The sequence below is a fragment of the Tasmannia lanceolata genome, unplaced genomic scaffold, assembly GCF_043159265.1.
Source record: "Tasmannia lanceolata isolate RefF3 unplaced genomic scaffold, GAP_Taslan_0.1 ptg000012l, whole genome shotgun sequence".
Taxonomy (NCBI): domain Eukaryota; kingdom Viridiplantae; phylum Streptophyta; class Magnoliopsida; order Canellales; family Winteraceae; genus Tasmannia; species Tasmannia lanceolata.
In genome coordinates, this window is record NW_027518689.1 from 39,739,161 (window position 1) to 39,765,770 (window position 26,610).

Here is a 26,610-nt window from a genome sequence, read left to right on the forward strand (position 1 = left end):
TTTCAGGGAATGCTACAACAGAAGCACATTTTAATGTTATTCACCTTAAAGTTTCAGCTCTAAGAGCTGTAGAGCCCTGAAAATGTCAAAGTACATGATTTATAGAATGAGATACAACAAATCCGGCTTCAAGCCAAAATTAAATAATAATCATACACTGTCCATTCTCCCTTTCAGTATTAACTTCAGAAATCAATCCGCGGCAGTTATAATAATACACATTACAAATGACAACATTTAAAACTTGATCACCAACAAGGTGAAATAAATTCTCTTACCAGTTGATGGTGCAACTTCAAACTCATGGGCTACTCTTTATCCTTGATTCTGATCAATGTCTAGAACAGAATTTCATAAATTGAACTCTGGGGGGTCCTTTTAATTTATTGGGAATTAATCTCAGACTATACTGGGCGGATCACCGACCCAGCTACAAATGGCTCGAGTCCAACGGGTTCTAATGCAGTCCACTAATGGTGCATGCTGAGAAGGCTCTGGCTTATTCACCTCAACAGCTCCATCTTTCCCAGACGGTTCACTACTTGGGCCGGGCCCTACATCTGCCATGAACTCCTCTGGGGTCCACTTTGGTGGAACCAAAACCCTTAATTTCGAAAGCCTTGGTCTCTGCACTGGACTTTCTCCTCCTGTCACTTGGTTGCTATTTGGTATTGACTTAGCAATCCCATTAAAATGGAAGAGATCGAACTGCTTTTTTCCCATCAGTCCAGTGGAATCCTTCATACCGCCAAAGCTTTTATCCAACTCTAGTAAGATCTGCCAAAACTCACTCCATACTATGAACCCTGTGCTACAGAGATGGTCGAGCTTTTCGGAAGGCAAATTGATGTTTGTTTCTCGGAGGACTTGTTGGATGCCTTCCACGCTTATAAAACCACCTCCTCCACTTTGGTCTTGGGCATCGAATGCTCTCCTGATTAGTGACTCGCGCTCTTCCAGTTCATTTTCATCTTGGACGCTGGTATCAAGAGCGAAAAGGACTGTATAATGGGACTCACTCCCAACCACCCATATTGGCCACTTTGGACATTTCAAATACTGGCCAACCTTGCAGAAATTGAGGGATTCCAGAAGAGTGAGGAATCCTATGTCAACTTCTGTGGGTACACCCTTGAGGAACATCCCACCGCCTAGATCCATCCTCTCGTCAAATACATTTGGGACGGCCTGCCCGCAAAGCAGCAGGTTCACAATTTCCTGTCAAATAACACGGTCACCTTCGTGATAAAACACTTCAATGGAATTATGTCATCAAATGGAATGAACCATTTTTTTTGTTTTTTTGAATGGTCAAATGCAATGAACCAGTTATGGCTGCTGGTACAGCATAAAATGCAAATTAAAGAAGTGATATTACTATAATGCCCTGAGCGGGAGCACTGCCAGGGCCATGTGCCTTAGGTGCCACACATGCCAATGATGTGCAGGTGGTATGACCGTGTCTGTAGGACAGGGTATCAGAAGTGGCCTTCCACCCCACTTATTACTGGGTCACTTGTACATGGCCCTAGCAATCATTCCAGACGGCATCAAACTCGAATACAGGATTTCATAAGATCTCCCAACCCTAACAGACTCCAGAAGAAAAAATCTAGACATAAATATTATTGCTATCTATGTGTACCTGTGACGCATGGCCAAATGGAGCAGTGACTAATGGTAGGCTAGGATCGTCCCTGTCTGCTTGGACAGATTCCTACATCATGACAAGATTTTAAATGTTTTAGCAACATGCAGCCTCGAGGAACAGATTATAAAAAAAACATTAATGTGTCATTGGAAGCTCAACTTTAACTAAAAGTAACTGATAACACATGCTCCTTATTGAGACAATTGTATATTGACGTAAGTTCATAAACGAGCCCATAATTCAGCAAAGATGATTGATTGACATATATCTAAAAGTATGTCCCAAGGACACTGAAAAATCATGCTAATTTAAAAATTTTCCAAGTTGAGAAAATGGTTTTGGTCAATTGAATCTTTCTAATTTGAAAAGTTCCCAAGTTGACAAAAGTGTGTTTTTGGTATGGGATTAGAACCTTGTAAAAGGAAAAAAAGGGAAAGGAGGACTTAATTGAACATAGCAAGTAGGGAATTTAATTTCAGAATTTTGATTGTTTTATAAGTTGACTTTCTAAGTTTTCGGTAACCATAGGTATTAAGCTTCTGTTTGGTTAGGTTGACCTACGGGCTGAGATTGATTATATAACCAGTGTTTAAAAACACGGATGTGACGCGGAACGCGGCCAAGAAAAATCCTTGTTGACTAGGCGCGAACATTGCTTTGGATAAGGAGTTTTTAAACACTGCATATAACAATGCTTAGGATAAACGGAGAAAAAGAAAAATTGTCAGCATGAATCAAAGAGGTAACAATATTACAATATTATTGCCAACAGAAAACAGGAAACAAAATTAGTAAGTTCATAGTGTGAAATGGAAAACTGTTACTAACTAGCGAGCATACCAGTCCTCGAGAAAGTAGAGCAGAAATGAGGAAAAGCATTGCCCCCATACGACTTTGGAAAACAGGAAGCATTGCTTTAAGCCGATGAAAAGCAGCTGTCTGCGAAGTATAGACGTTGACTCTTAAAACTTTCTGCAAGTGGGAATCCGATTCAATTGAAAGACCTTCCAATGCTCTCGCAATCATCTGTAGATGAACATTCCAAGACAAACATTATCAAACTTGAACACAACTGAGGCAATTTTTACCAAAGAACATTAAATAAAGGAAAATGATATCAGCACAACCATGTTTTGATATTTTCACTAATACATCTTGTCTTTTAGTACTTAAAGAGCTGTTAAAAAGGTTATTACAGTTCCCAAAAGTTCTCACAAGCCAATTAAAAAAGAAAAGACAAGCTTGGTCCGTGTAATTATTAAAACATAGTTGTGCTGATATCATTTCCCTAAATTAATTAGCAAAAAAAGATATTCACCTCGTCCTTTTGACCATCTTCAGAGCCATCCTCAGGGCGATGGCTAAGAACACTTAGTGTCGCAATCACAGCCCTTTTCTTGTTTCCACATAAAAATAAAATTTCTAACATACTGAGAACCAATGCTCTGAAAAGGAAAGAGATGAAAAAAATAAGATAAAGATTCAACATGCTTTTCTGACGAGGCAAAAGATTTAGGAAAACCAACTACAAAAAATGCCTTCCAAAGCCTCTAAAATGAATGAAAAAGAAGCCAGAGTAATAATAAAAGACAGAAGCGAATCAAGCTATTTGTAGACAATAGTCTCACTTCACACTAAGTAATAACAATGCTTTGTTAGTAAAGCAGATTATAAATATTACAGCATCATAATCAAAATCAAACGATTCCAACATAACATTTTAATTAGGAGGACCCACACCTGAATGTTACGAAAACTCCTCACTGCTGAATGTTCGACATAATTTCACATTGTCACCCAGACACTTAAAGATGGGTGTCATACTCATCTTGGATGACATTTTGGATAACGGTGTTTCTAGCACAGACCCTGCCTCATCCATAATACAAAGGCTTTATATAATTTACCTTAGCCATCACATTTTATTAAAAAAAAAAAACTGTTATTTTATGTATCGTTTGTGACTTTACAATCAAAATATGAAGTGGTCCAATTTGGATCACAATCCACTGATTCTAAAAATTTTTATACAGTGGTCTACTGGAATTCAGAAGGGAACTCCTTGACTCTTTGCTACTAATTTTGTAAGGCAATAGAAAAATTCCATTGCATGGCATATTGCTAAATTGTTCTCCGTCGCTTCACTTCTACCATAAAACCCTCCACATATCAATCACCTGTCAACAATTAGGAAGGTATTAAAACCTTGAAGAGAAATGAAAAGAAAAAACTTACTAGTATGCACGAAAAGTCAACTCTTCTCAACATTGGTCGCAACTTCTTTTACCTGCTTTTTAGTTCCTAACACTACATGAGCTAAATGTTTGCATCACGTTAATGTAGTTCCAACACTACACAAAAACAACATGAAAGCAACAAACACACCCTTCGTAGATGAAGTGGGTTCCTCTTGCTCCCACAACACAAGTACATTTAATATTCAATTAAACCCCAAAACCGAGGGTTCTCCTTTATTTCACTTGAACACAAACTGAGGGTTGTTCTTTTTGGTTGATAATAAGTTCTGTTCTTTCTACAATGAAAAGTTTGTTGATCAAGAGTCGGAGAGTCTCAAAGCCATGAGAGAAGATATCTCTCTCCTCACAAGGAAGTTCAAGAAGTTCACAAGAAATAAAAGAAGAGACTTCCAAAAGGAGAAGAGTTCTAGAAGAGAAAAGGAAGAAGAAAAAGAGGATGATGATGAACTAAGATGCTTTAGATGTCACAAACTCGGACACGTAAGATCCGATTGCCCACTCAAGAAGCTTGATGAGAAGTTCAACAAACGAAGAGGGAAAGACAAGAAGAAGAGCTTCAATGCAACCTATGATGGGCTTAGTTGCTCATCTGGAAGTGAAGAAAGTGATGGTGAAGTCTTCCACATATGTCTCATGGGAATTCAAGAAGATCATTCACCTAAAGAGGTAAATTCTCTATCTGCCCTTAATGTGGAAATTAATGATGAAGATGAAAACATTTCATTCACGTATGATGATTTGTATGACACTTGTGAGAAATTTCAAGAAGCACTCATTCTTGAGGCATCCAAAAACATCAAACTTACAAATTTAAAAAGGAATGCAATGCCCTTACGTGCAAAGTTAATGAAAATAAAACCTTGACAGATAAAGTAAAAAATCTTGAGTTGTTGAACCAAGAGTTTCTAAAAGAAAATCAAGAAATATATCTAAATATTTAAAGATTGTATTTGAAAAACAAAGAATTGAAATGGGAATATGAAAAACTTTCATTAAAGTTTAAGTATGGGAAGACTAAACTAGATGAGATACTTGATATGAAGATCTCTTATGAGAAGAGTGGTCTTGGTTACCTTCTCAAAAGAAACCCCCATACAAGAAAGATACCCACAAGTCATACATTTCATTTGTAAAAGCTAGCACATCACATTCCCATTCAAACTATCATGCTAGCTCAAGAGTTATTCCCATGTGTTATTATTGTGGGAAAATTGGGCATGTCATGTTTTTTGCAAAATTAGAACATCAAACAAATATATGTGGGTAGTAAAAGGTAACTCTTATGGAAGTAATCCTAAAGAAACCACAGAAATTTGGGTACCTAAGCCCAAGACTTGACTCTCTATTTTGTAGGTATGCTTGAGTAGCAATTCCACATTGGACAAATGGTACCTCAATAGTGGATGCTCAAGGCATATGACCTTTGACACCTCCAAATTTTCTACACTCAACATGGAAGATCAAGGAAATGTTACATTTGGGGACAATGCCAAAGGGAAGATAATCAGAGTAGGTAAAATTAAGTTTAAAGTTATTACCATTAAAAATATACTACTTGTTGATGGACTTAGACACAATTTATACTTAGTATAAGTCAATTATGTGATAATGGTAATAAAGTTTTATTCAAAAATGACAAATGCATTGTTAGGACTTCAAGTGATAATAAAACTGAATTTGTAGCCACTAGAGATGGAAATGTGTATACTTTTATGCTTGAAGAACTTACATGTCAAAATGTGACTTGTCTTGCATTCTTTGAAAACAATACATAGACTTGGCATAGAAGACTAGGACATTCTAACATGGAAATCATTGCTAGAATCTCTAGAAAGAACATTGTAGATGGTCTACCAAAAATCATATGTGTAGAGCATGTAAACTTGGTAAACAAGTAAAAGACTCATTTTGACCCAAGAACATCATCTCTACATCTAGACCATTGCAACTTCTTCACATGGGCCTACTTGGTCTCGTGAAAACATGTAGCTTTGGTGGAAAAAAGGTATGTATTTGTAGTAGTAGATGATTATTCTAGGTTCACCTGGGTTCTATTCCTTGCTTCCAAGGATGAAACATTTAGAGAATTCTACAAATTATGTAACAGGCTACAAAGAGATAGAGGATATCACATTAAGCAAATTAGAAGTGATCATGGAACAGAATTTGAAAATCATCAATTTGAAGAATATTACATTGAACTAGGTATAGAACACAATTTCTCAACCCCTAGGACTCCTCAACAAAATAGTGTAGTAGAAAGAAAGACCTTCTTACAAGAAATGGCAAGAACACTACTTCATAATAATAACATATCTAGACATTTTTGGGCAGAAGCTGTGAACACAGCTTGCCATGTGATAAATAGAGTATGATAATCCAGGAGCCTATGTCTGAAACCCAAAGCAAAAACATAAAAGATTGTATACAAACTCCAACATCTGACAAAACTTCAACATCTAAACTTTCTTGCTTATCAAGTTTTCCTGCAACCTTCAACTATGCCTTCGAAAAACGTCCAATCAGCAAAAAGAAACAAACCCAGATCTCTTTAGAAGTAACCATCAATTTAATTGCCCCTGCTTTCTTTTAGCTACCTATTGTATTACAAGAAATCGTTCGGCTGACCTTCTAAACATACTAAAAAACTGTGGTTCGTCGGAACCAATCTTCCCCCCAAAAACTTTAAGTCGCACACTTCTCAAGATTGTCCAAGACGTGCTGAATCATAAAATCCGGCATTTCTACAAGAAGTTCTTCTGGAACTTGCTCCAGACGACTGGGGAATGTCCTATCCGCGATTCTTCCTTTCACTTCCCGAATGCCAATAATCTTATTGGCTTCCCAGTTAAGCCTCATATCTTTTCTTCTGCTAGAAGAAATTTGAAGAACAGATGTGCAAAGGGAGGAGATTGGGTTTCCCTAATCTCCGTTGACCTTGTGAGCCGGTTTAGGGTGAATGGGCATTCCTGGGCCTCCTGTCTGAAAATATCCCATTGCTTTCGGAGTAGGTCATCAGCTACCTCCTTGGGTCAAGGATCCATTAAGGCAGCCTTTTCTTGATCATAAACTGCCTCCATCCTCCTTATGTGATAAATAGAGTATTAATAAGACCTCACACTAACAAAACACCATATGAGCTTTGGAAAGGTAGAAAACCAAATATTAGCTACTTTAGGATTTTTGGATGTAAATGCTATATTTTAAACATTAAAGATAATCTTTATAAATTTGATCCTAAAGCAGATGCAGAAACATTTTTAGGGTATTCAACTAGAAGTAAATCATATAGGGTGTTCAATCAAAGAACCTTAACAGTAGAAAAAGCTATACATGTCAAGTTTGATGAACAAAGTGAAGATAAGAGGGTGTCAGTAGATCTAGATGAGGAAGATGAAGTCCATCCTAACATAGTTTGTGAAAAGAACACCTCTACCTTGATTAATCTTTTGGAAAACTTTGATATTGAAGTTGGATAATTGAAGAGAGGGAATGATGAAGAAGATCCAAATGGAAAAAGAATCATTGCAAGCCACTCCTCTACTTAAATCATTGGTAAAGTGTCACAAGGAGTCAAGACTAGGTCTCATTTTAAAACTGTATGTGGTTATTTAGCTTTCATCTCACAAATTGTAAGTCCATCGTAGAAGCCGAGAAGGATGAATTTTGGATGATTGACATGCAATAGGAGTTAAATCAATTTGAAAGAAATAAGGTATGGTAATTAGTCCCTAGGCTAAAGGATCATTTTGTGATTGGAACTAGATGGGTCTACAGAAACAAGTTGGATAAAAATTGTGATATTCAAAGAAATAAGGCTCGTTTAGTTGCCCAAGGTTACAACCAGGAAGAGGGGCTTGACTATGATGAGACTTTTGCCCCAGTAGCCCGGTTGGAATCCATTAGAATGCTTCTTGCATATGCATATTATGGAGGTTTCAAGTTATACCAAATCGATGTCAAGAGTGCATTTCTAAATGGATATATTTTTTAGGAAGACTTCAAGCACCCGGATCATGTCTTTAGATTGGGCAAAGCCCTATATGGATTGAAGGAAGTTCCTAGAGCTTGGTATGAAAGGCTTAGTAGACAAAGAATTTGAGATGGGAAAAGTTATTTATCAAAAAAAAGGGTGAAGACATACTCATTGTCTAAAACTATGTAGATGACACCATCTTTGGGTCAACTAATGTGAGTATGTGAAGAATTCTCCAAATACATGCAAAATAAATTTGAAATGAGCATGATGGGAGAACTCAAATATTTTCTTGGTCTACAAATCCACCAATTAGAAAATGGAATCTTCATAAACCAAGAAAAGTATACAAAAAAACTGCTAAAGAAATTTGGAATGGAAAGCTCTCCTCCAAAGTCCACTTTTATTAGCACATCTTCAAAATTAACAGTAGATGTCATTGAACCAAAGGTTGATCAGAAATGTATACGGGAATGATAGGAGGTCTTCTCTATCTGACTGCTAGCAGACCGGATATCATGTTTAGTGTTTGCCTATATGCTAGATTTCAGTCAGATCCTACGGAATCTCATTTACTATCTGTAAAATGGATATTCAAATACCTGAGAGGGACCCCTAGTCTAGGTATATGGTATGGAAAGTCAAATTCTTTTGACCTAATATGATACTTAGATGCTGACTTTGCCGGATGTAGAATTGATAGAAAAAGTACTAGCGGCACTTGTCAGTTTCTAGGGAGATCCTTGGTGTCTTGGTTTAACAAGAAACAAAACTATGTTGCTTTATCTACCACGGAAGCAGAGTATATTATTGCAGGAGCATGTTGTGCACAAATTTTGTGGATGAAGAACACCTTATAAGATTATGACTTGAAGTTCAAATGTGTTCCAATCCATTGTGATAACACAAGTGCATTCAATCTAACCAAGAACCAAATTCAACATTCCCGAACTAAACAAGTAAACATATTGATATAAGACATCATTTCTTGAGAGATCACTCACAAAAAGAAGACATTACTATCTCATATACCAATACCAATGATCAACGTGCGGATATATTCACCAAACCACTGAGTGAAGAAAGATTTTGTGATATTAGAAGTGGTTTGAATATGTTGACAAAAGATCAAGTGAAAGAATGTTAATGAAATCTTATTTATCTATGTCTATTATGTACTTGATTGTGTGTTTGCGATTGGATCCATGACTAGATGTCAAAATTTAACTTAAAACTCACTCAATTGGTACTCATGCCCTTTTTGGGAACGGTACTATCATCTTTAACTTAAAACTCACTCAATTGGTACTCATGAACACGCCTATTTGAATGCTAATTGGATATATATATATATATATATATATATATATATATATATATATATATATATATATATATATATATATAGGCACATATGTAGTTAACTAGGGGGAGTTAAAAGTTGACTCCTAAAACAAACAAAAAATAAATTTTGAAGGAATTTTATGCTTTCTATGGCAATTTCTTTCCCAACTCTTTTTGATGTAACAAAAGGAGGAGAAATAGGATATATTGATTATGTGTTCATTACTAATCATTACTTTGATTATGATTCATAAACCATTTATGCAATTCCTCAAAATTTTGTGTATTGCACTACCTATGCTTATCTTGTGCTAAAACAAAGATACACGCAAATATAGTAAAATTTACTTTGAATCAAAGAATATGATAAGCATATAATAAGGGGGAGGCATAAAGCTACATATTTATCATATTTAGGGGGAGCCTCCACCCCATAATCAATTTGAGTTTGTCATCATAAAAAAGGGGGAGAATGTAAGCCAAAGGGTGCAACCCATTCAAGTTTTGATGATTAACAAACCCAAATTGATGGTAGAATGCTAATGGTTGCTTTAGTGTTATGATTTAGACAGGAGATATCAAAGTCAACACTTGAAGCAAAGAGAAGAAGGGCACAACTTGGAGAAAGTCAAGCCTTGGTGGTCACCCTACATCATTGAAGAATCAAGAAAACCACAAGCACAAGAGCAAGATAGAAGACTCTTCCAAGTCAAGAACGTTCCATGCAAGTACCCACAAGTTGAAGACTCAAGAAGACTCAAGGTCAGTTACACTCTAGATTGTATTAGAGTCCTCTTGACATTAAGTTATTTCTAATGAATTCATGTTTTCAAAACCTTTTCAAATGTATTTCAACCAACTCAAAAAGGTATTTGAAAACTTAGGACAAAAGCCCAAAGCCCATAGCCCTAAAGCCTTAATGTATAAAAACCAAATTTCAAAACAGGGCAGGTTAACCGGGGTCTCAAGGGTGACCGTGGGATGGATGCTCGAACGCCAGCATCTGCCCGTCAAAAGTGGGCCAGTCGACCGAGGCAACCCCGGTCGACACGCGGATGTGTTCTTGGAAATTTAGGAGTCATCTAGAAAGGTCTCGGCGGTCGACCGCCAATGGTTCGGCCGACCGCGGATAGGTTTTGGACAAAAAATATAAATGTCCAGAAGGCCCTCGGCGGGCAACCGCAACGGTTCAAAATTTCAAAATAAAAAAGGAGCGCCCAATGAGGGCGGGCGACAGCGCGACCCCGGTCGACCGCCCCCGTCTGGCAAAGTAGCCATTGGGGCTTGCACGACTTGATTTTTCTTGACCAATTAATTACCATATTGCCCCAAACGGTCATATTTTCACTTGGGCTATATATACCCTATCCAAGACCTTCTCAAGAACTCTTTGAACTATCATTTAAGAAACCCTTGAGCTTTACTCTTGAAAATCAAAAGGATCCATCTTCTACCTCTTGAGCATTTATTCTTGTCAAGAGGCACTCCATAGAAGATTGATTTTTAATCATTAGGAGTTTGTGTGAGCTTTGAGTGTATTGTATTTGCCTTTAAGAGGCTTGAGAGTTTTCTTCTTTTTATTCTTCATTGTATTTGCGAAGAGAGGTTGTTCCCTTTGAGGCGGCATGCGAAGAGGGTTGACTTCTTGGAGGCGGTTCTTGCAAATAGGGTTTGTTACCTTGGAGGCGGAGTTCGTTGTAAAGCTCGGAGATTCGGCGTGTGGAATCTCACAATAGTGAAGCAAAACCCCAAGGAAAGACTAAGTACTTGGGTAGTGGAGTAGGTCCATTTGTGACCGAACCACTATAAATCGTTGTGTGGTCTCCTCACTCTTCATCCCTCTCCTTGTGGTGTTTGGTAATCTCTTTCTTTTATTTGGAATATTAATTGAACAATGGTTAGTATAATCTAGAATTAATCTCACACTCCCTAGTTGCTTAAGAAAAATTTAAATTACCCAATTCAACCCCCTCTTAGGTTGCCCTTTGGGATTTCACAAAGGAAGCGAAGGGACAAGAAAGGTGACTATTCCTACCTTTGTGAATTTGGGTTACCACCTCACTGACCAAGGACCACTAGTCCTACCTTTGTGAATTTAGGTTACCGCCTCACTAGTCCAAACTCACACTCATTATTGCGTACAAAGATCTCATCCTGCAATAAACGGACATTTATGGCACCGTAGTACTCATTGCCATCCAACCCAAATCGAGGAGACCTCTTCGACTTCCCATGATACAAAAGACCGCAAAAATTGAGTACTTTAATCAAAAAATTTTAAGCTATATTAGGTCCTTGTCCCAAAACGGATCTCAATTCTTCCTTTCTTTAAATGAAAGTAATCATTTCTCCGGGTAGCACCATCTCTACAATACCACTGTCAGACTCATTAAATAATAGATGCAACCTTCCTCAATACTATCCCTAATCCTACACACCATCTAATTTCTCCCTAACTAGAGGCTTGGGAGACCCCAAATAACCTTCATCCGAAAGCGGCACATGCCTTGCGTAGCCGGGAGGGCCAACCAAAACTCATAGGGGTCCTGGCAGTATTACCCTTCTGAAGAAAACGTTTTGGATGTATCCAGCTTTTTCTAGAGTAATTTTCCACGCGAGTACCCCCTATGATGGTCGGACAGGTCCGCTTCAGATCTTTGCTCCCATGCTACGCCAGGATTAAGCTTTCGAGATCTAGGCTTTAATCCTGAAAATGATCCAGAAAAATAAAGGCTAGGAGTCCCAGGTTTAATGACTCCCAACACTTTCCTTGGCCTCGCAAACTTACCCTTCCGGGTCAAAATACGTGCAGATTTAGCACGCCTAGATAATTGTTTAGAGTAGAGACCCTCCATCCTGAAACCTTCTTTAGCGTGGCCAAATCCAATAGGTAAAGGGCATTCTTGTCCAGGTTGTTTGTTTGATGATCCCAAGGCCCGTCCGTCACTCAGAGAGCGAGACAGAGAGAGGGGGGGGGGGGGGGGGGGGACAGATCATCCTGCAGATTGACTGCCGCATCAGCTGAACAGTGAAATTTGAATTCAAAGAAGCGGGCCCCAAAGGATCAACAGGCCTCCTGCCCTGGATTTCCAAAATTGGATTACGATCCCTCACAGCTTCTTCCTCCGGGGAGAGGAGTAGCCCCGTACAGAGGGAGGGCTCACAATGGGCCGCAATGGAGCCCAACTGAGGTCCAATATTCTGGACTTCGATTTCGACTCTGTAACAATGACCTGAGATCCAAATCTGAACAAAGGAGGGGGATAACTTCCACCGAGGAGCGAGGATTTTAGCGGACACAAAGTCCATACACTGGTTATGGCTCGATTCCATTTTCACCTCCAGAACCAGGCCAAACATGTTTCATAAGGCTTCAACCGTTGAAGTAGCCCACACATGTAGTGGGATGCCATAGAAGTTAACCCAAAGTACTTCTGTAACTTGAACATATTCTCGGCTCTAGGTACACGGAGAATTCAAATGATTACCCCAGACCTCATTTCCCTTGCTAGGATCTCGGCAGCCTCCTCCTCCGATTCAAACATAAACAGGACTTCATCCTTTGACAGAGTACAAGGGCAAGGAAGGGAGGGGATATCCCAGGTTTCTTTTGCCCACATCTAAAGTTCTTTTAGGGTCCCAAATGTGTCCTTCCTCCTGCCTATCAAGCAAGCTTTTAGGGTATCCAACCTCGTTTCCACCTCCTTACCTGAAATAAATAGAGACGAGATCCCTCCCTCGAATGATGAAGAGATCACCCCAGAGTCAGGCCATCGGTCAACCTCCTTACCAGCATAAGCCGATGGGGCTTCCGGAGTGGTGGGATTCACACCAAAATGTGAAGCACCTTCTTTACTGTCTAAAATGGCACCACCGGCATCTACCCCGTCGTTTGAAATTAAGGTAGTCGCAAGATGGGCTGAGCCAGTCCCCAAGCCTCCAGTTCGACTCCTCCTTACTTCTTCCTTTCCAAATACTCCCCCGGGATGAGGTTATGACTCCAGTTGGGTGATCCCGTTTCTTCTGCTTGCACCATCGACAACGACTCCGCCATTTGAAATTACAATAACAATAAGCACAAGCTAGGCAAAACCAATCCCCCAAACGTCTTAGCATCCCTCCTCCTTCCTCCCTCCAAATCCTGCTGTAATTGAATCTCATGGGATGTTTAATCTGATTCCGTACCATGGGATTTTTAACGGGGTAAGGGCAATCGGCAGGAATTAGGACCTCCTCACCAAGGTTTTGAGTGAGACTTTATGGTACATTTGGTGCAGGGGGTGATGAAATCAGAGATGGTGATGGCGGTCGTAAGGATGCCATACTTCTTTTTTGCTTGGAGAAAGACTACCACGCGCAATTCAAAAAAAGGCTAGCAATGTGGGTAACATATAAGAAAGAAAAGTCATTACAAATTGTATTCACAGCCAAATTGTACTCAAAATCTTGCAAATTGTATTCAAAATCTTAAAAGAAATAAATCGCCTGCAAAAAATGGATAAAAGAGGCATGTAGTAACTTCAACTCAACTCAACTCAACTCAATTAAGCCTTTCTCCCAAACTAGTTGGGGTCGGCTAATGAATCCTTTAAAAAAATTTCATGAAGAAGGTGAAAAATTCTACCCGGCTCAAATTGACTAAGTCTAATCCTAAAACTAGTTGGGTTCGTCTACCATTTCATAGAAGAGTGGTAACTTGTAACTTATAAGAAAAAATTTCAAATCTAGCGTGGTAACTTATAAGAAAGAATATATCAAATCTGGTGTGGTCTGGCTGTTTTAGTTTCCTGCAATAGATCATTGTCAATCAGACCTTGCAAACACATCATTATATGTTAGAGGACATTCTTTTCAAAAGTAAAACACAGAAAATTAGATAGAAGCACAACAGAATGGGACAGGGCAACACAAAATATTAATTTTGGAGGCACACAAAAGGAACTGCTACTTTACAACAACCAGGTTTCAATATTTTTCAAGGCTTTGTAAGCTCACCCACTCAATATCATAGCAATGAAGATATAGAATATCAAGTGTAACACATTAAAACTGACAATTTATAATCGATGGATGTCAGAGTTTCTATCAAGATGGTAGAATCAAGAAATTATAATTTTTTTAAGATCAATCTTGTGCAGAATATGTTTTTTTTTTTGGAAAACAATCGTGGGCAGAATAATCACCTTGTCTTTCTATCTTCTGTTAGAGAAGTAAAATCACCACATGTAACATGTGCACTTTGAGAAGGTTTCTTTAAAACCAAATTTTGTGACAGCGTGTTGGGTGCATTTTTACCTAATTCATCTGGGAAAAACAGAAGGTATTTGAGGACAAATGCCTGCATAATAAAACAGGAAAATATTATAAGTTCATTTAGAGCAAATCAAGGCAAGGTGCTGCAATGGCGGAAGCCATAAATGTAAAGATGATATCAAACAATACTAACAAATCAGCACACAAAGATCAAGCTGTTATTAATACAAGTTTAAATAGCACCGATGAATAGGGCAATAATTTTATTATTCAACAGAACGAAAAAAAAACATTATATGTGGGAAACTTACGGTAATGGGCTCTGAAGTTTTTCTCATTCGAATGTTACAAAATAGCAGTTTCACAATCAAATTACAATTAGCAGAAAAATTAGGATGAAATAAAGTAAGGATCCGAAGAGGAATAAGAAAGCAAGAAGTGTGTATGGGCAGCAAAAATAGAATAATAATCACAAGTTTCAAACATGACACCCCCACGCTACGCCTGCCAACTAAAAAAAAAGAGGCATGTAGATGCCTCAATAAATGAAAAGGTGAGTAAGATATGTTGTTGCCTATGAGAAAAAAGGCAAAACTACTAGCATAAATTTCAATTTTCCATCTGTGACAGTTTGACCAAGGTCAAAACTTGTGAAAATCACAATTTTACCCAATATATATTCTCGGGTGTCCTAGTAGGTGTTTTGGGGACTTGTGGCCCCGCTTGACCATCATCCTTTCTGGAATGATTTCCTTGTTTTCATGGCTTCGTGGATGGTCCCCCATCCCCCATAAAATGTCTACTCTAAGCACTTCTTCAGCTACATCCATCATTAAGTTTTTTATTCAAATGGTAGGGTTAGTTGTATTGAGCTGATGGTGTGGGATAAGATGCTTGATCTGTAGCGTGTGCCTGTTCTTGTTTCTTTTTGCTGGGTTGTCCAGCCTTTTTGTATGTTCTTTCATTCATTTGATCTAATGAACTTGGTTTTATGGGGACAAGCTCCTTTTGCTTCTAAATCACGATTGTATATTATGTCATTTTTTTTTTAAATGGATATATTATGTCATTTTTGTTGATGACTTCGAATGAGACATGGATTTATTTAATAAATAAATAAATATTAGGATTTGTGAGTGTAATATTTTGACACTTTTTTTTTATTTTTTTTTATCCAATGTCAATCTCCTAGTAAAATTCTCCATTTAAATATTAGGGAAGAGTAAAAAAGTCTACAAATTAGGAGAATTCTTCGAACCTCAGATAGTAGACAAGGACTCTGTCCATCCATACCTTCAAGAATAATCTAGTAGCGAGGATACATCATAGTTCTTCCAGCATATTCTTATAGCCATTTATATGGATACCTAGTTGCATGAGCTCTACTATGGGAAATGCACTCACCACCTTGCTGGTGCGTCACTTAACCAAAGTCACCTGCATGCATGCCCTTGGTTATATAATGTTTTCTAAAGCATTTTTTCAGTTAAGAGAATTTTTCTCTTTCAAATAGGTGATCCTTTGTGGACTACAATAGGTAAGATCTAATAAAAGTGCAAAATTGAATCTACTTATCTGCTCTACGGTGAGTTAAACTTTCCAAGAATGTTAAATGGCAAAAATGCCAAAGTATGAATTGGAGTTGATAGAACACTGTTGCAAGAAGCTATGTCACACAGATTCTTCTAAATACGTAAAATCTCCATGTAGGGCGTGTATCAGATTCTAACAATACATCGGTTCGGGAATGACACTTGCAGATTCACTTTTAAAATTTACTTTGAATCACACATAATACAAATTTACATTACCATATGTTTTGCATTATACTACCACCTCGATAGAAAGCTTTTAACAGAAAACAATATAGTATTTATTAAAATAATAAGTTTCTATTATACATTGCACGATGACAAAGATACAAGCTGATTTTCTTTATTTTAAACTCATTCATTTTCAGTTACAATTCCCAATGGGCTATCATGAATCAATCAAAATATTTAAAATGAGGTGATGGGCCAAGAAAGGGGAAGGGAATATCCGCTCCCACTACAAATATTAAATTTTAGAAGTCATTAAAATATAATTTCAAATCCATGGATCCTAGTTTTTAGGATTTTCAATGATTGGTACTTTGTACCCATGCCAGTTTCCAACACATCTACTCTACCCATGGATTTGCAAAAGCATTTTGACTGTTTTTATTGATCTTGGGGCCAAGATGAGTTTTCATGCTTCTAAATAGGGCAAAATTACACGCTTAGGATTGTCAAATGTTATTTTCTTTTTATACTATCCAGCAGTGTCTGAATTAGTTGTTTGATACTCAGGAGTTTGGACCTTTGTTTCATTTGTGCAACTGGGAATTGTGTAAGGATAAAAAGCCTACCACTAGCATACACAACTTGACTCGCGTACAGGCACTTGATTAACAAATTCATAAGTGAGGGGGAGCTAGACTCCAACTTACTCTTTTCTCCTATCCTCTCCTCTCTTCTAACAAAATTTATACCGGTGACAAGCATTTCACTTTTGATCAGATGATTATAAAAAATGACATAACAGATAAATGTTCTGCAAGGAGTGTGATAAATCTTCAGATGTAACGGGAGTGCTGATGGTTATGAAGTATGGGAAGTTTCAAACTTGAATAAGAATGCTCACCATTTACCTAGGCATGGACAGAGGGCACCTCAAGTCAGGAACCATCAAAGGATGATAATAGAGCATGGCCATTATGGTATATTAATAACAAAGAGAGGTTTTAAGGCACCGACACAGTTATCATTTGCCTGGACACGGGCAGCGTGCAATGATATTCAGGAACCATCAAAAGAAGATAACTGTGCATGGCCATTACGGAATATTAAAAACAGAAAAGAGGTAGACAGAAATGCAGATTCGAAAATAGCATTCCTTCCCCAGTGATTGTGAACCTACAGGTAAGCACTTTACTCAGATTTGCAAGCTCTAGCAAAAGTCCATTCAAATTAACACTATAAAGAGTCATAGGAGCCAGGAATGTTAAAGAGTAGGATGAATACATATTTGAAACATTGCAACTCCACACATAGCACATTCTTAGAGAAATAACACAAATACTAAGTTATAATTAAATGAGTACGAGAAGGGACCATACTTGTATGGTTGCCAACACACCACAGGGCCCCCCTTCATGTTGAACAAGACCGATACACGTTTCTGGATCAGAGCTAAACCTGTAGACATAAATTTGTACATCAGCCACAGAAACATTTAGTTGATAACACAGAAAATACTCTTCAATCCATGGGCAGTTTAAAGGATGTCAAGAGAAGGCTCAAGAATGATCAGAAAGTCATGTTATAAATTATAACAGAAATGTAGTTTAACAAATAGTATAACCATGATGAAATCCAATGCATGCTATGACATATTTGATTTACTAAGAAACACTAATATGCTCTAGTGCCCCCCAACAAGATCTTCGATAATCTCAACAAATAAATTGTGGTAAAATAGTTATTAATGGAAGTTAATGATAATTGATGATTAGTCTTTAGAGTTGATGCTTTATTTATACAAAAAGAGAATGGCATTGACCACAACCATGCTCCATTCAGTGGAAGCGAGATGAGACCCATGAAATTACAACGAAGGAAAAATAATGTACGAAAACAGAACAAAAATGATGTGTATGAGGTGTAAAGAAAAACAAAAGATATGGAAGATAAAACCGAATAAAATATTACGTGCAGGCATAAGTCTACTTCTCAGATGGCATCAATTCGCCAACACATTTATAGGATATTTCTAAAATTCTAACCCTAATGAAATTATGGAAGTACACCAAATACAGAACTCATTACAATAAGCAGACTATGCTCTTTTCATTTTGTGTCACAAAATTGCAACTAGAAAAGTATTAAATAATATTAAAATTATTATTTACAAAGCTATACCTGGAGTCCCTACATACTAACATACCTAAATTACCAATTGGAAAACAAAAACACAAGGAAATTCAAAAAAAGTAAAAATAAAATAAAAAATTGATAATTCATCACAAAGTCAGATCAATGCGATGGAAGAGAAGTACAGACAAACAAGATGATACATCACACAGTAAACCCAAGCTTCAAAACTTAAAAATAAAAATCCATTTATATGATCCTTCGTAAAAGAAAAATCTTTAACTTCATATGCACACCTAAAATTAGTGTTTCGAAATGCGGATGCTAATCAAAACTCAGTCAAAGAATATCCAAGTCGGCTTGGCATGACGCGGTTGCGTACACGGTTGACTTGGCTGAGTACTTGGCTGATGCGGTCATAACTCAGGAGAGCCGGGAGGAGTTTTTATTGATTATGTAGCGCAAAACGCGGAACACGACCAAGAGAAAAGGGAGTCGACTCGGGGGAGTCCACGATGGCACAGGGGAGTTTTAAAACTATGCCTAAAATTCTAGCATGTTCCTCAAGGAACCCAAACTTCCTAATCAAGTCTACTACAAACTAACAAATATCCTAGATTCACTTTCTTAAACCTATTCAGATTATAAAACGAATAAAATAAAATAAAAAGATACAACACATAATCCAATATACGTGTTTTCCTAGGACGGTATTCACATAAGCAAAATATAAAATGATATAACTCAAAATAGAATATACATGTTTTCCTAGATGGGAATTCACATAAGCAAAATTTAAGAAATCTTGAAAATCATCAAAAATCAAAACATACTTTCGCTGTCAATTTTCACAATAAGTAAATATCTATGGCCCAGTTTGACATATTTTCCTACATTAATCTCCCCAAGTTGGAGAGAACTTTTTATTAGCTTAAGCAAATAAATTAAGAAATCATGAAAATCACCAAAAATCAAAACATACTTCGCTGTCAATTTTCACAAGTAGAGACCTCTATGGCCCACTTTGACACATTTTCGTGCATCAATCTTCCCAAGTTGGACCGGCGATTACTAGCGATTCCGGCTTCATGCAGGCGAGTTGCAGCCTGCAATCCGAACTGAGGACGGTTTTTCTCAAGCTCCTTCAATACGGTGTCATTGCCGACTCCAATTAACAACTTTTAGCTTTGACGAATTTCAGGGAGTAAAGTTCAGGGAGAGGACCCTCGGCCACCTAACTCTATCAAACTAAATGTAGACAGTGGCTCCATTGGCAACCCCAACTCAGTGGCGATAGTTGAAGTATCTGGGGATAGCAAATGACATATCTTGTTTTCATTCTCGGGTCTTATTGGTCATGTTGATTAATCTATGGCAGATATAAGAACTGTTAATTGTGGGTAGCACACTTTCTTCAACAACTTGGAAGAAAGAAAGGAAATCGAAGGTGACTTGGCAAATGTTATTTCCTGGGCTCAAAGTAATAGCACGGGTCCGTGCAGACTTGAAATTCATCAATGACATAGGTGATTTGATTAGAGGGCAGTAAGTTGTTTTTCTCATATTCCTAGAAGTACAAATGATTTAGCATAAGATTGACTAAGGCGGGCGTTGGAAGACCTTTTTATGTTGGGCCCGTGTTGCCCAACAAGGTTCTCTTGTAATTTCTCTTTCTTTTGTAAAATTGTTGTTATCATCACCAAAAAAAAAAGGTAATTGGAGTATAGAACCTTGTGAACTTTCACATGTTTCTCATCCATCATCTTTAAAATCTTATAATCATAAATTCTCTTGAGCAACATATCCACTTTGTGATAATATTCGTAGTACGAGTAAAATTCACATTTATGCCGGTAAAAAAAAATCACATTTATGAAGATCAGAATGTCTGGAGTTTGTAATGTGAAGGGAATTCATAGGAACATCAACAAGTCTTACCCTTGATACCTTTGTCTGGGATTTACTTTTATCTCCAATGTTGTTTCTTTCTCTGTGTGCTCTCTTCCTTTTTGTTCCATTTTATTTAACCATCTCAATCTTTCTTTTTTAATGTAATGGGCAGCTATTAAAAAAAAAACATATACACTTTGTGATAAGATTTCGTAGTACTCAAAAATCACAATCATGAAAGTATAACTTCAACAACTCAAATAAAAATGCGGGTTTATGAAGATCAGAATGTTTGAACTTCGTAAGGTGAAGAGAATTCATAGGAACATCAACAAGTCTTAGTCGTAACTGATTTTTCCATTTTCGGTTTATCATAAAGTTCACCATTTTCGGTTTTATCATAATGTTCTCCATCGACTGAATAATCAGAGTTCCTTTAGAATTCCTCTTTTTCTGATGAAATTCATAAAATTTTGGTCCGCTATCAATTTATTGATCATAGATAGGATCATCAAAATGTTGTTTTCCACCCTCTAGATTCTAATTGAGTATCTCCTCTAATCGTCCATGCTATGGTTCATTCTGGGTGTGATCATGGAAAGGGATCAATTCTTCCACTAATCAATTTCAATGAAGCCATCCACGACTTCCAATAAGTCATAAGGATCACAGATGCCACCGCTATTGGTTGTAAAATCATGTGACTCAGCCTTGAAATCACCATTGCACAATGTCCTGTTCGAGGTTATATCCACAAAAATACTTTCACCTAGTTTGGCAACTCGGCACTAGGTGCAAGAGTAATCAAAGCTTGTGGCATCTTTTTTTTTTCGAATGGAAACATTTTAATAAAAGGACAAGCCCAAGTAGGGGTGCAACTCGGGTCGGGTTCAACCCGAAAAAAAAAAGTAGGGTCGAGTTGGGTGTCTTTCAGGACGGTTTCGGGTTGGGTTTCTAACCCGGGTTGAGTTGTGGTCGGGTTCGGGTTGAGTGTTTGGGCAACCCGACATTATTTAGTAAGCTTAAAAACACAGGTAGGAACTCGGGTCGGGTTCGGGTTGAGTAAATTGTTCCTCGGGTTGGGTCGGGTTGAACCTCATCGGGTTGGAACTTGGGTCGGGTCGGGTTGAGTAAATTGTTCCTCGGGTCAGGTTCGGGTTGGCCTCAACCAGACCCAACCCGAGCCGAGTTGCACCCCTAAGCACAAGTGATCGAGATGGTCCGTCATACAAGCTAAACAAAAAAGACAGACAGAATGCTAAAGGAAAACTAAAAAAATACAAACAGCCAAAAACACAGAGGAAGAGGAAGAAAATCGAAGAGTTCCAATCCCATCATGTAACTGCTGCATCAGGCTAAACGGTCAACCTCTCTATTTGAATATCTCCACACATGCTGGAAAGTAATCGAATGACCATCAACTTGATCTAGCACTTCTTTGACTGGGTCAACAGTTCAACACATCCCCAGGGGTATGGGGCCTCCTTACTCGTATATCGAATCAGGTCAAGAGAAACCCTCTCGACTATAAGATTGTGTAGATCCCGATTCACCATTAATCGAATTCCAACAAGAAGAGCCAACACTTCCACGTTTATTGTGTCTGTTTGGCCTAATGGACCAGAATAGGCCCATCTGTTGGCTCCGCCCGACTTCTTGAGCTTGATCCATCAAAATTAAGCTTGACAAACCCTAGAAAGGGGAGGGAGGATTCCATACGAGAGTAAAAGTTGATTATGCCATCTAATTTACTCCCATTTAAAATGTTTTCAAATTCTAGTCCTACTATTTTCTCCCTACCTTACATTGATAAATAACATCCCTCTACACTACCTATCCATGCTATATCTTGTATAATGAAATCTCTCTTCTCCATAAGCTTCCAAGTCCCCTTGTTCTAGTCTTTTTACCTTCCTTCGAGAAATTTCAGCCTATTCATGAACTTTAAAACTCTCATCCTCTTAACAAAATAGGTGATTGATCACCTCCATAGACACCAAGAAACAAGTTAACACCTCCTCTCAATCCCTTATATGACTGCTTCAATTAAGAGGAAATTGATGAGATCATAGTGACAAATGAAATCTACAAATTCCCCATACTCAAATTGAGTGACACCCCCACATCCCCTACACATATGCACAAGGGGAGGAGGGGGTGTTGATCTTGATTTCACCTCATCTAGCTCCTTTCAAAGTCCTTCAAAAATATCTAGATTGTCCACACCATACATCAACATTAGAATCCACTCCAAGCGATCATCCTATCACCAAGAAGCAGATGGAAGTTGATATTCTCCTAGCTTCATGACGCAACAAAAGCAAAAGGGACGGATCTAAATGGAAGGATATCCAAAAGAAGGCATCAAGAGAGATCAAAATCACCAAGAGTAGTTTTGTTGTCATGATAAAAAAAAATGGGTGGTTCTGTTGTGAAGGGATTTTTTTGGGTACCAATCCTCGAAACCACAATCTAAAGGTCCAAAGTCAAGACCTTTTACCAACAAGGCAGCCATGAGGTTGGTCCAAGAGTGGTTTTGTTGCTGTTAGTGCAGCTTATTGGGGGAGAAAAGGCTACTTAACAAATTCCAATAATGTTAAAATTGTTTTGTTTACAAAATAATACCCCAACTATCCAGGCTTCCGCTTGATATCTACGCCCCAAAGTCTGCATCTCGTGCGTGAGCTGCTCAGTTATTCTTCGCATCTCCAACAACTCTCCTTGCTAGGCCTTGTTTTGCATTTGCACCCGTTGATGTCAAGCTACCAATGCAAATCTCAGATCCACTCAAGCTCTGATCCCAATTGACATAACGGGGAAGCAAAAGTGACAGATCTAAACAGATTTGGTCTAAGAGATAAATGGGAAAAAAACCAAAATTAAGACAGCAAGAGAGAAAAATCGAAATCACCAAGAGTGTTTTTGCCTTGGCACTCACAGACATCAGGCCATCGCAAATCTCAAATCTACTTCAGGTTTCGATACTAACTTGGTGTAGCAAAAGTAAAAGGGGTAGGTCTGTATAGATTTGGTCAATGAGATACATGGGAGAAAATAAAAAAGAAGATAGTAAGAGATACATCTTGAAATCACAAAGGGTGGAGTTTATGTTGTTCATGCAGATTCTTAGGGAGAAAAAGCTCCTTTATGAACTCCAGTAGTGTCAAATTTATTCTGTTTACAGCATAATGCCCCTTTTAGTGCTCAAGTAACCCTAGAAGTAATTTTAACCCCAGAACTTATTATCATCTCAACTCTACAATCCATATTAAGTGACAATCCATATTAAGTGACTAAAATAATGATAACTAGTTACAACAATGATCCCTGCTATATATCTTAAAAGATCACTTCAGTTATAAGGTGTTGACTTAAGTGGTGGTCCCCACCATCTTGTCACTTAAAATTCACGACTAAAACAAAAGCCCAATGAATAAAATAAAAAACCCATGAATTGAAACAGAACCCCACAGACAAAACATAAAACCAAAACAGGTTTTACACTTCTGCCGAAACATTTGTTTCGGCCAAAATATTTTGATTTCGGTTGCTACAGAAATGAAATCCATTTGGATACGGAAAATTATAAGATTTCGCCCAAATTTTTGGAATTTCGCCTGAAAATTTTGCTCGGAATTTTAGTATTTCATTAATGTTTCGGTCAAAATATGCAACTTTTCATATAAAAACAAAGTTTCTGTCGAAATGTCGACATTTCGACAGAAACCCATAAAAAATCAACTTTAAACGCAGAAAAGAGAAGAACATCTCGACAGAAAACCTGAAAAAAAAATCAAATTTACAAGCAAAAAAGAGAAGAAGGACGAGATTCCTTTAAGATATTTTTTTTAAAAAAAAAGAGAAAAAAATAAAAAAGAAAAACCAGTGTCAAAGAATCTTACTTATTTCGGCCGTGATTTCGTACCAAAATGTTTCCATGATTTTACAAGATTTCGACCTAAATTTAGTACCGAAACCAAAATGTTCCCGTTTTGGTGATGGCTAGAACCGAAATTTAAAACCCTGAATACAAACCCCTTTGAAAATAAGCCATGTTACACGGATTCTTTTGAATGGGCGAAGTACCTCTGTAAGATTCCAATACTTCAAGATTTTGTACGATACTTCTAGATCTCTTTTATCTGTTTTTTTCTAAATACCACTACCACAACTTTACAGCTACCAGATGTTTTGAGATATGGCCATCCTAAAAGTAAGATTTTGCATGGAAATAAAGCATTATCTTTACTTAATCTATTTAACTTTTCAATATATTTCTTATTATAGAATATTATTATGTAAATAAAGCATTATACTTAATCTATTTAACTTTTCAATATATTACTTATTATAGCATATAATTATGTAAAAAATTAAAATTTGAGAATTGATTAAAATATCTTGGAGAATCCGCGAATCTTTCTTTTTGAGGTTTGCCGAATCCAACGCTCAATATCCATGTCGGATTCCAAAACCCGTACCCATACTAACGCAACATAAAAAATAGGAAAAACACCCCTGAAAAGAAAATAAACTTAATCTTCTTTCAAGTGGGTGATCATTTCACTACCCCCCAAACTCCAAATTAATATCATATCGTTGATCCCTACAATGGAAGATCCACCAAAGAGGGAGCTACTTTATGCAAATAATGAGAAAGAAAGATACCCCGGTTAGAGTATGCCCATTGTCTACAACTAGTACCATTGCAAGCAATGCCTCACATGCTAGTCTTTGCTTACTAGTGTCCTATGATTTGTGGACCTGAACACGAGTGTTGCACGTCAACACAGACACGGAGTGTTGGACACGGCAAACCCCCAAACTTTACAAACGGGGACACGGCTAAAATAGAAAGTACATGTAATCATTATTTGTGGATATTGATTCATCTGTCCAGTTTCGATAAGAATACGAGTAGTCTAAATGAGGTAAACACAATATTCAATAAAAAAACAGAATCTCACACTTAACATGGTACAAAAACATGTCCACACACTCACATTAAGTCTAACACTTCCAGCAATACAAGTAAAAGTGTCCAAGGTCGAAACGCGTGTCATGTCGGACACGGCAGGACACGTGAGTTGGCAATAAATTCGAAGTGTCGGCCAAATCATAGCTAGTGTCTAAGTTATAGAAAATCCAGAATCGTTGTGTAGGTGTAGCAAGTAATTGCATCGGCAATGCCCGCTAATGAGGTCATGGATTCACTTCCAGCCAACCCACGAAGAATTATAAATAAAAAGGACAACAACATCAAACGTGTTAAGTGTACCTCTTAATTTGCATAAAAACAGTCAGACCATACATTCAATGTGTGGTTCGGTGAAACTTGAAAGTAATGTTATAGTATTTCATGGAATTTGCTATACAGATACCGGAAATTACATCTAAACCTTTTTCTAAGGGCAAACTTACGAGCGCTAGCATTTAAAACAAGGAGCTTCAACCAAATGAAAATTTTTAAAAAGAAAAAAAAAGGAAGCAATCGATACTACATGAAAATCTATTGTATACAATAACTGAATACCTGATACCCTGATTACTCCATTGCATAAGAATATCCCTCGAAACGCTGGCTCCAAACACCATGGTGAACAGCTGATTAGCGACTGCCGCGGATAATTCCTCCCCAAAATTCACATTTCTCCCCTCTTCCCCCGACGAAACCGCCTCCGTTTTTTGAATCACAGAGCTTGAAACACTCTTCTCCGCCTTGGCAACAACACTACCCACCATCTGCATCCTTTTCTCCGCAGCCGCGGCCATAAGCTCTCTCCTCAACCTCCGATTCTTCACCTCTGGGGATTCCTCGGGATTTTCCATCGAAATCCCCGCATTTTCCCGGGGCTTGCTCCGTTTCGCGTCCGGCGGTGAGGGTTGCAGACTCATGCGTAGTGCCATTTGCAAATCCTCATCTTGATCCACCATCAGAACAACTAGTTTAGATCAGAAATAAAAACCCTAGCGGATCGAATTTTAGGGTTTTGGTATGAGAATAAAGGAGAGGGAGATCAGAGGACATAAAAATAATGCCTAGTAAGGATCGGGATTTCTTACTTTGTTTGAATCAGATCTGGAAGAGAAAATCGAAACCCTAGAAAGGGGCGGATTTTCTGGAGCGAGAGTTATGAGAAATTCATCAACTTTCCTTTTTCTTCCCTCAAAACGGAGACAAAACGGGACGAAGGTCGGAAAGGCCTGGACGGAAAAACGCCGTCTTTGGATTTTACACTTTCATTATGCGCGATGAAATCTCTTCCTCTCTCCCCACTCCACCTCTTTTAAACGAAATCGTGAGGAGCATCTTAAAAGGAAAGTGATAAATTCTCCCCCATTTCT

At 37.8% G+C, this 26,610-nt stretch overlaps 1 protein-coding gene across 2 annotated transcripts; it reads right to left on the reverse strand.

The window, feature by feature from the left end:
• LOC143888188 (ubiquitin interaction motif-containing protein) lies at nt 1-26,562 on the reverse strand. Of its 2 annotated transcripts, XM_077392531.1 has the most exons (8): nt 26,329-26,562; nt 25,799-26,186; nt 17,622-17,700; nt 14,413-14,567; nt 2,970-3,096; nt 2,492-2,677; nt 1,646-1,717; nt 1-1,218 (listed from the first exon to the last, which is right to left on the reverse strand). In XM_077392531.1, exons 2-8 carry the CDS (start codon nt 26,170-26,172, stop codon nt 400-402), a joined length of 1,812 nt encoding a protein of 603 aa, XP_077248646.1. In that variant the 5' UTR covers nt 26,173-26,186; nt 26,329-26,562; the 3' UTR covers nt 1-399. The 2 variants fall into 2 exon arrangements, with proteins under 2 accessions (XP_077248646.1, XP_077248645.1); XM_077392530.1 differs by having other exon boundaries at nt 25,799-26,562.
• Between the last annotated feature and the right edge of the window lie 48 nt (nt 26,563-26,610).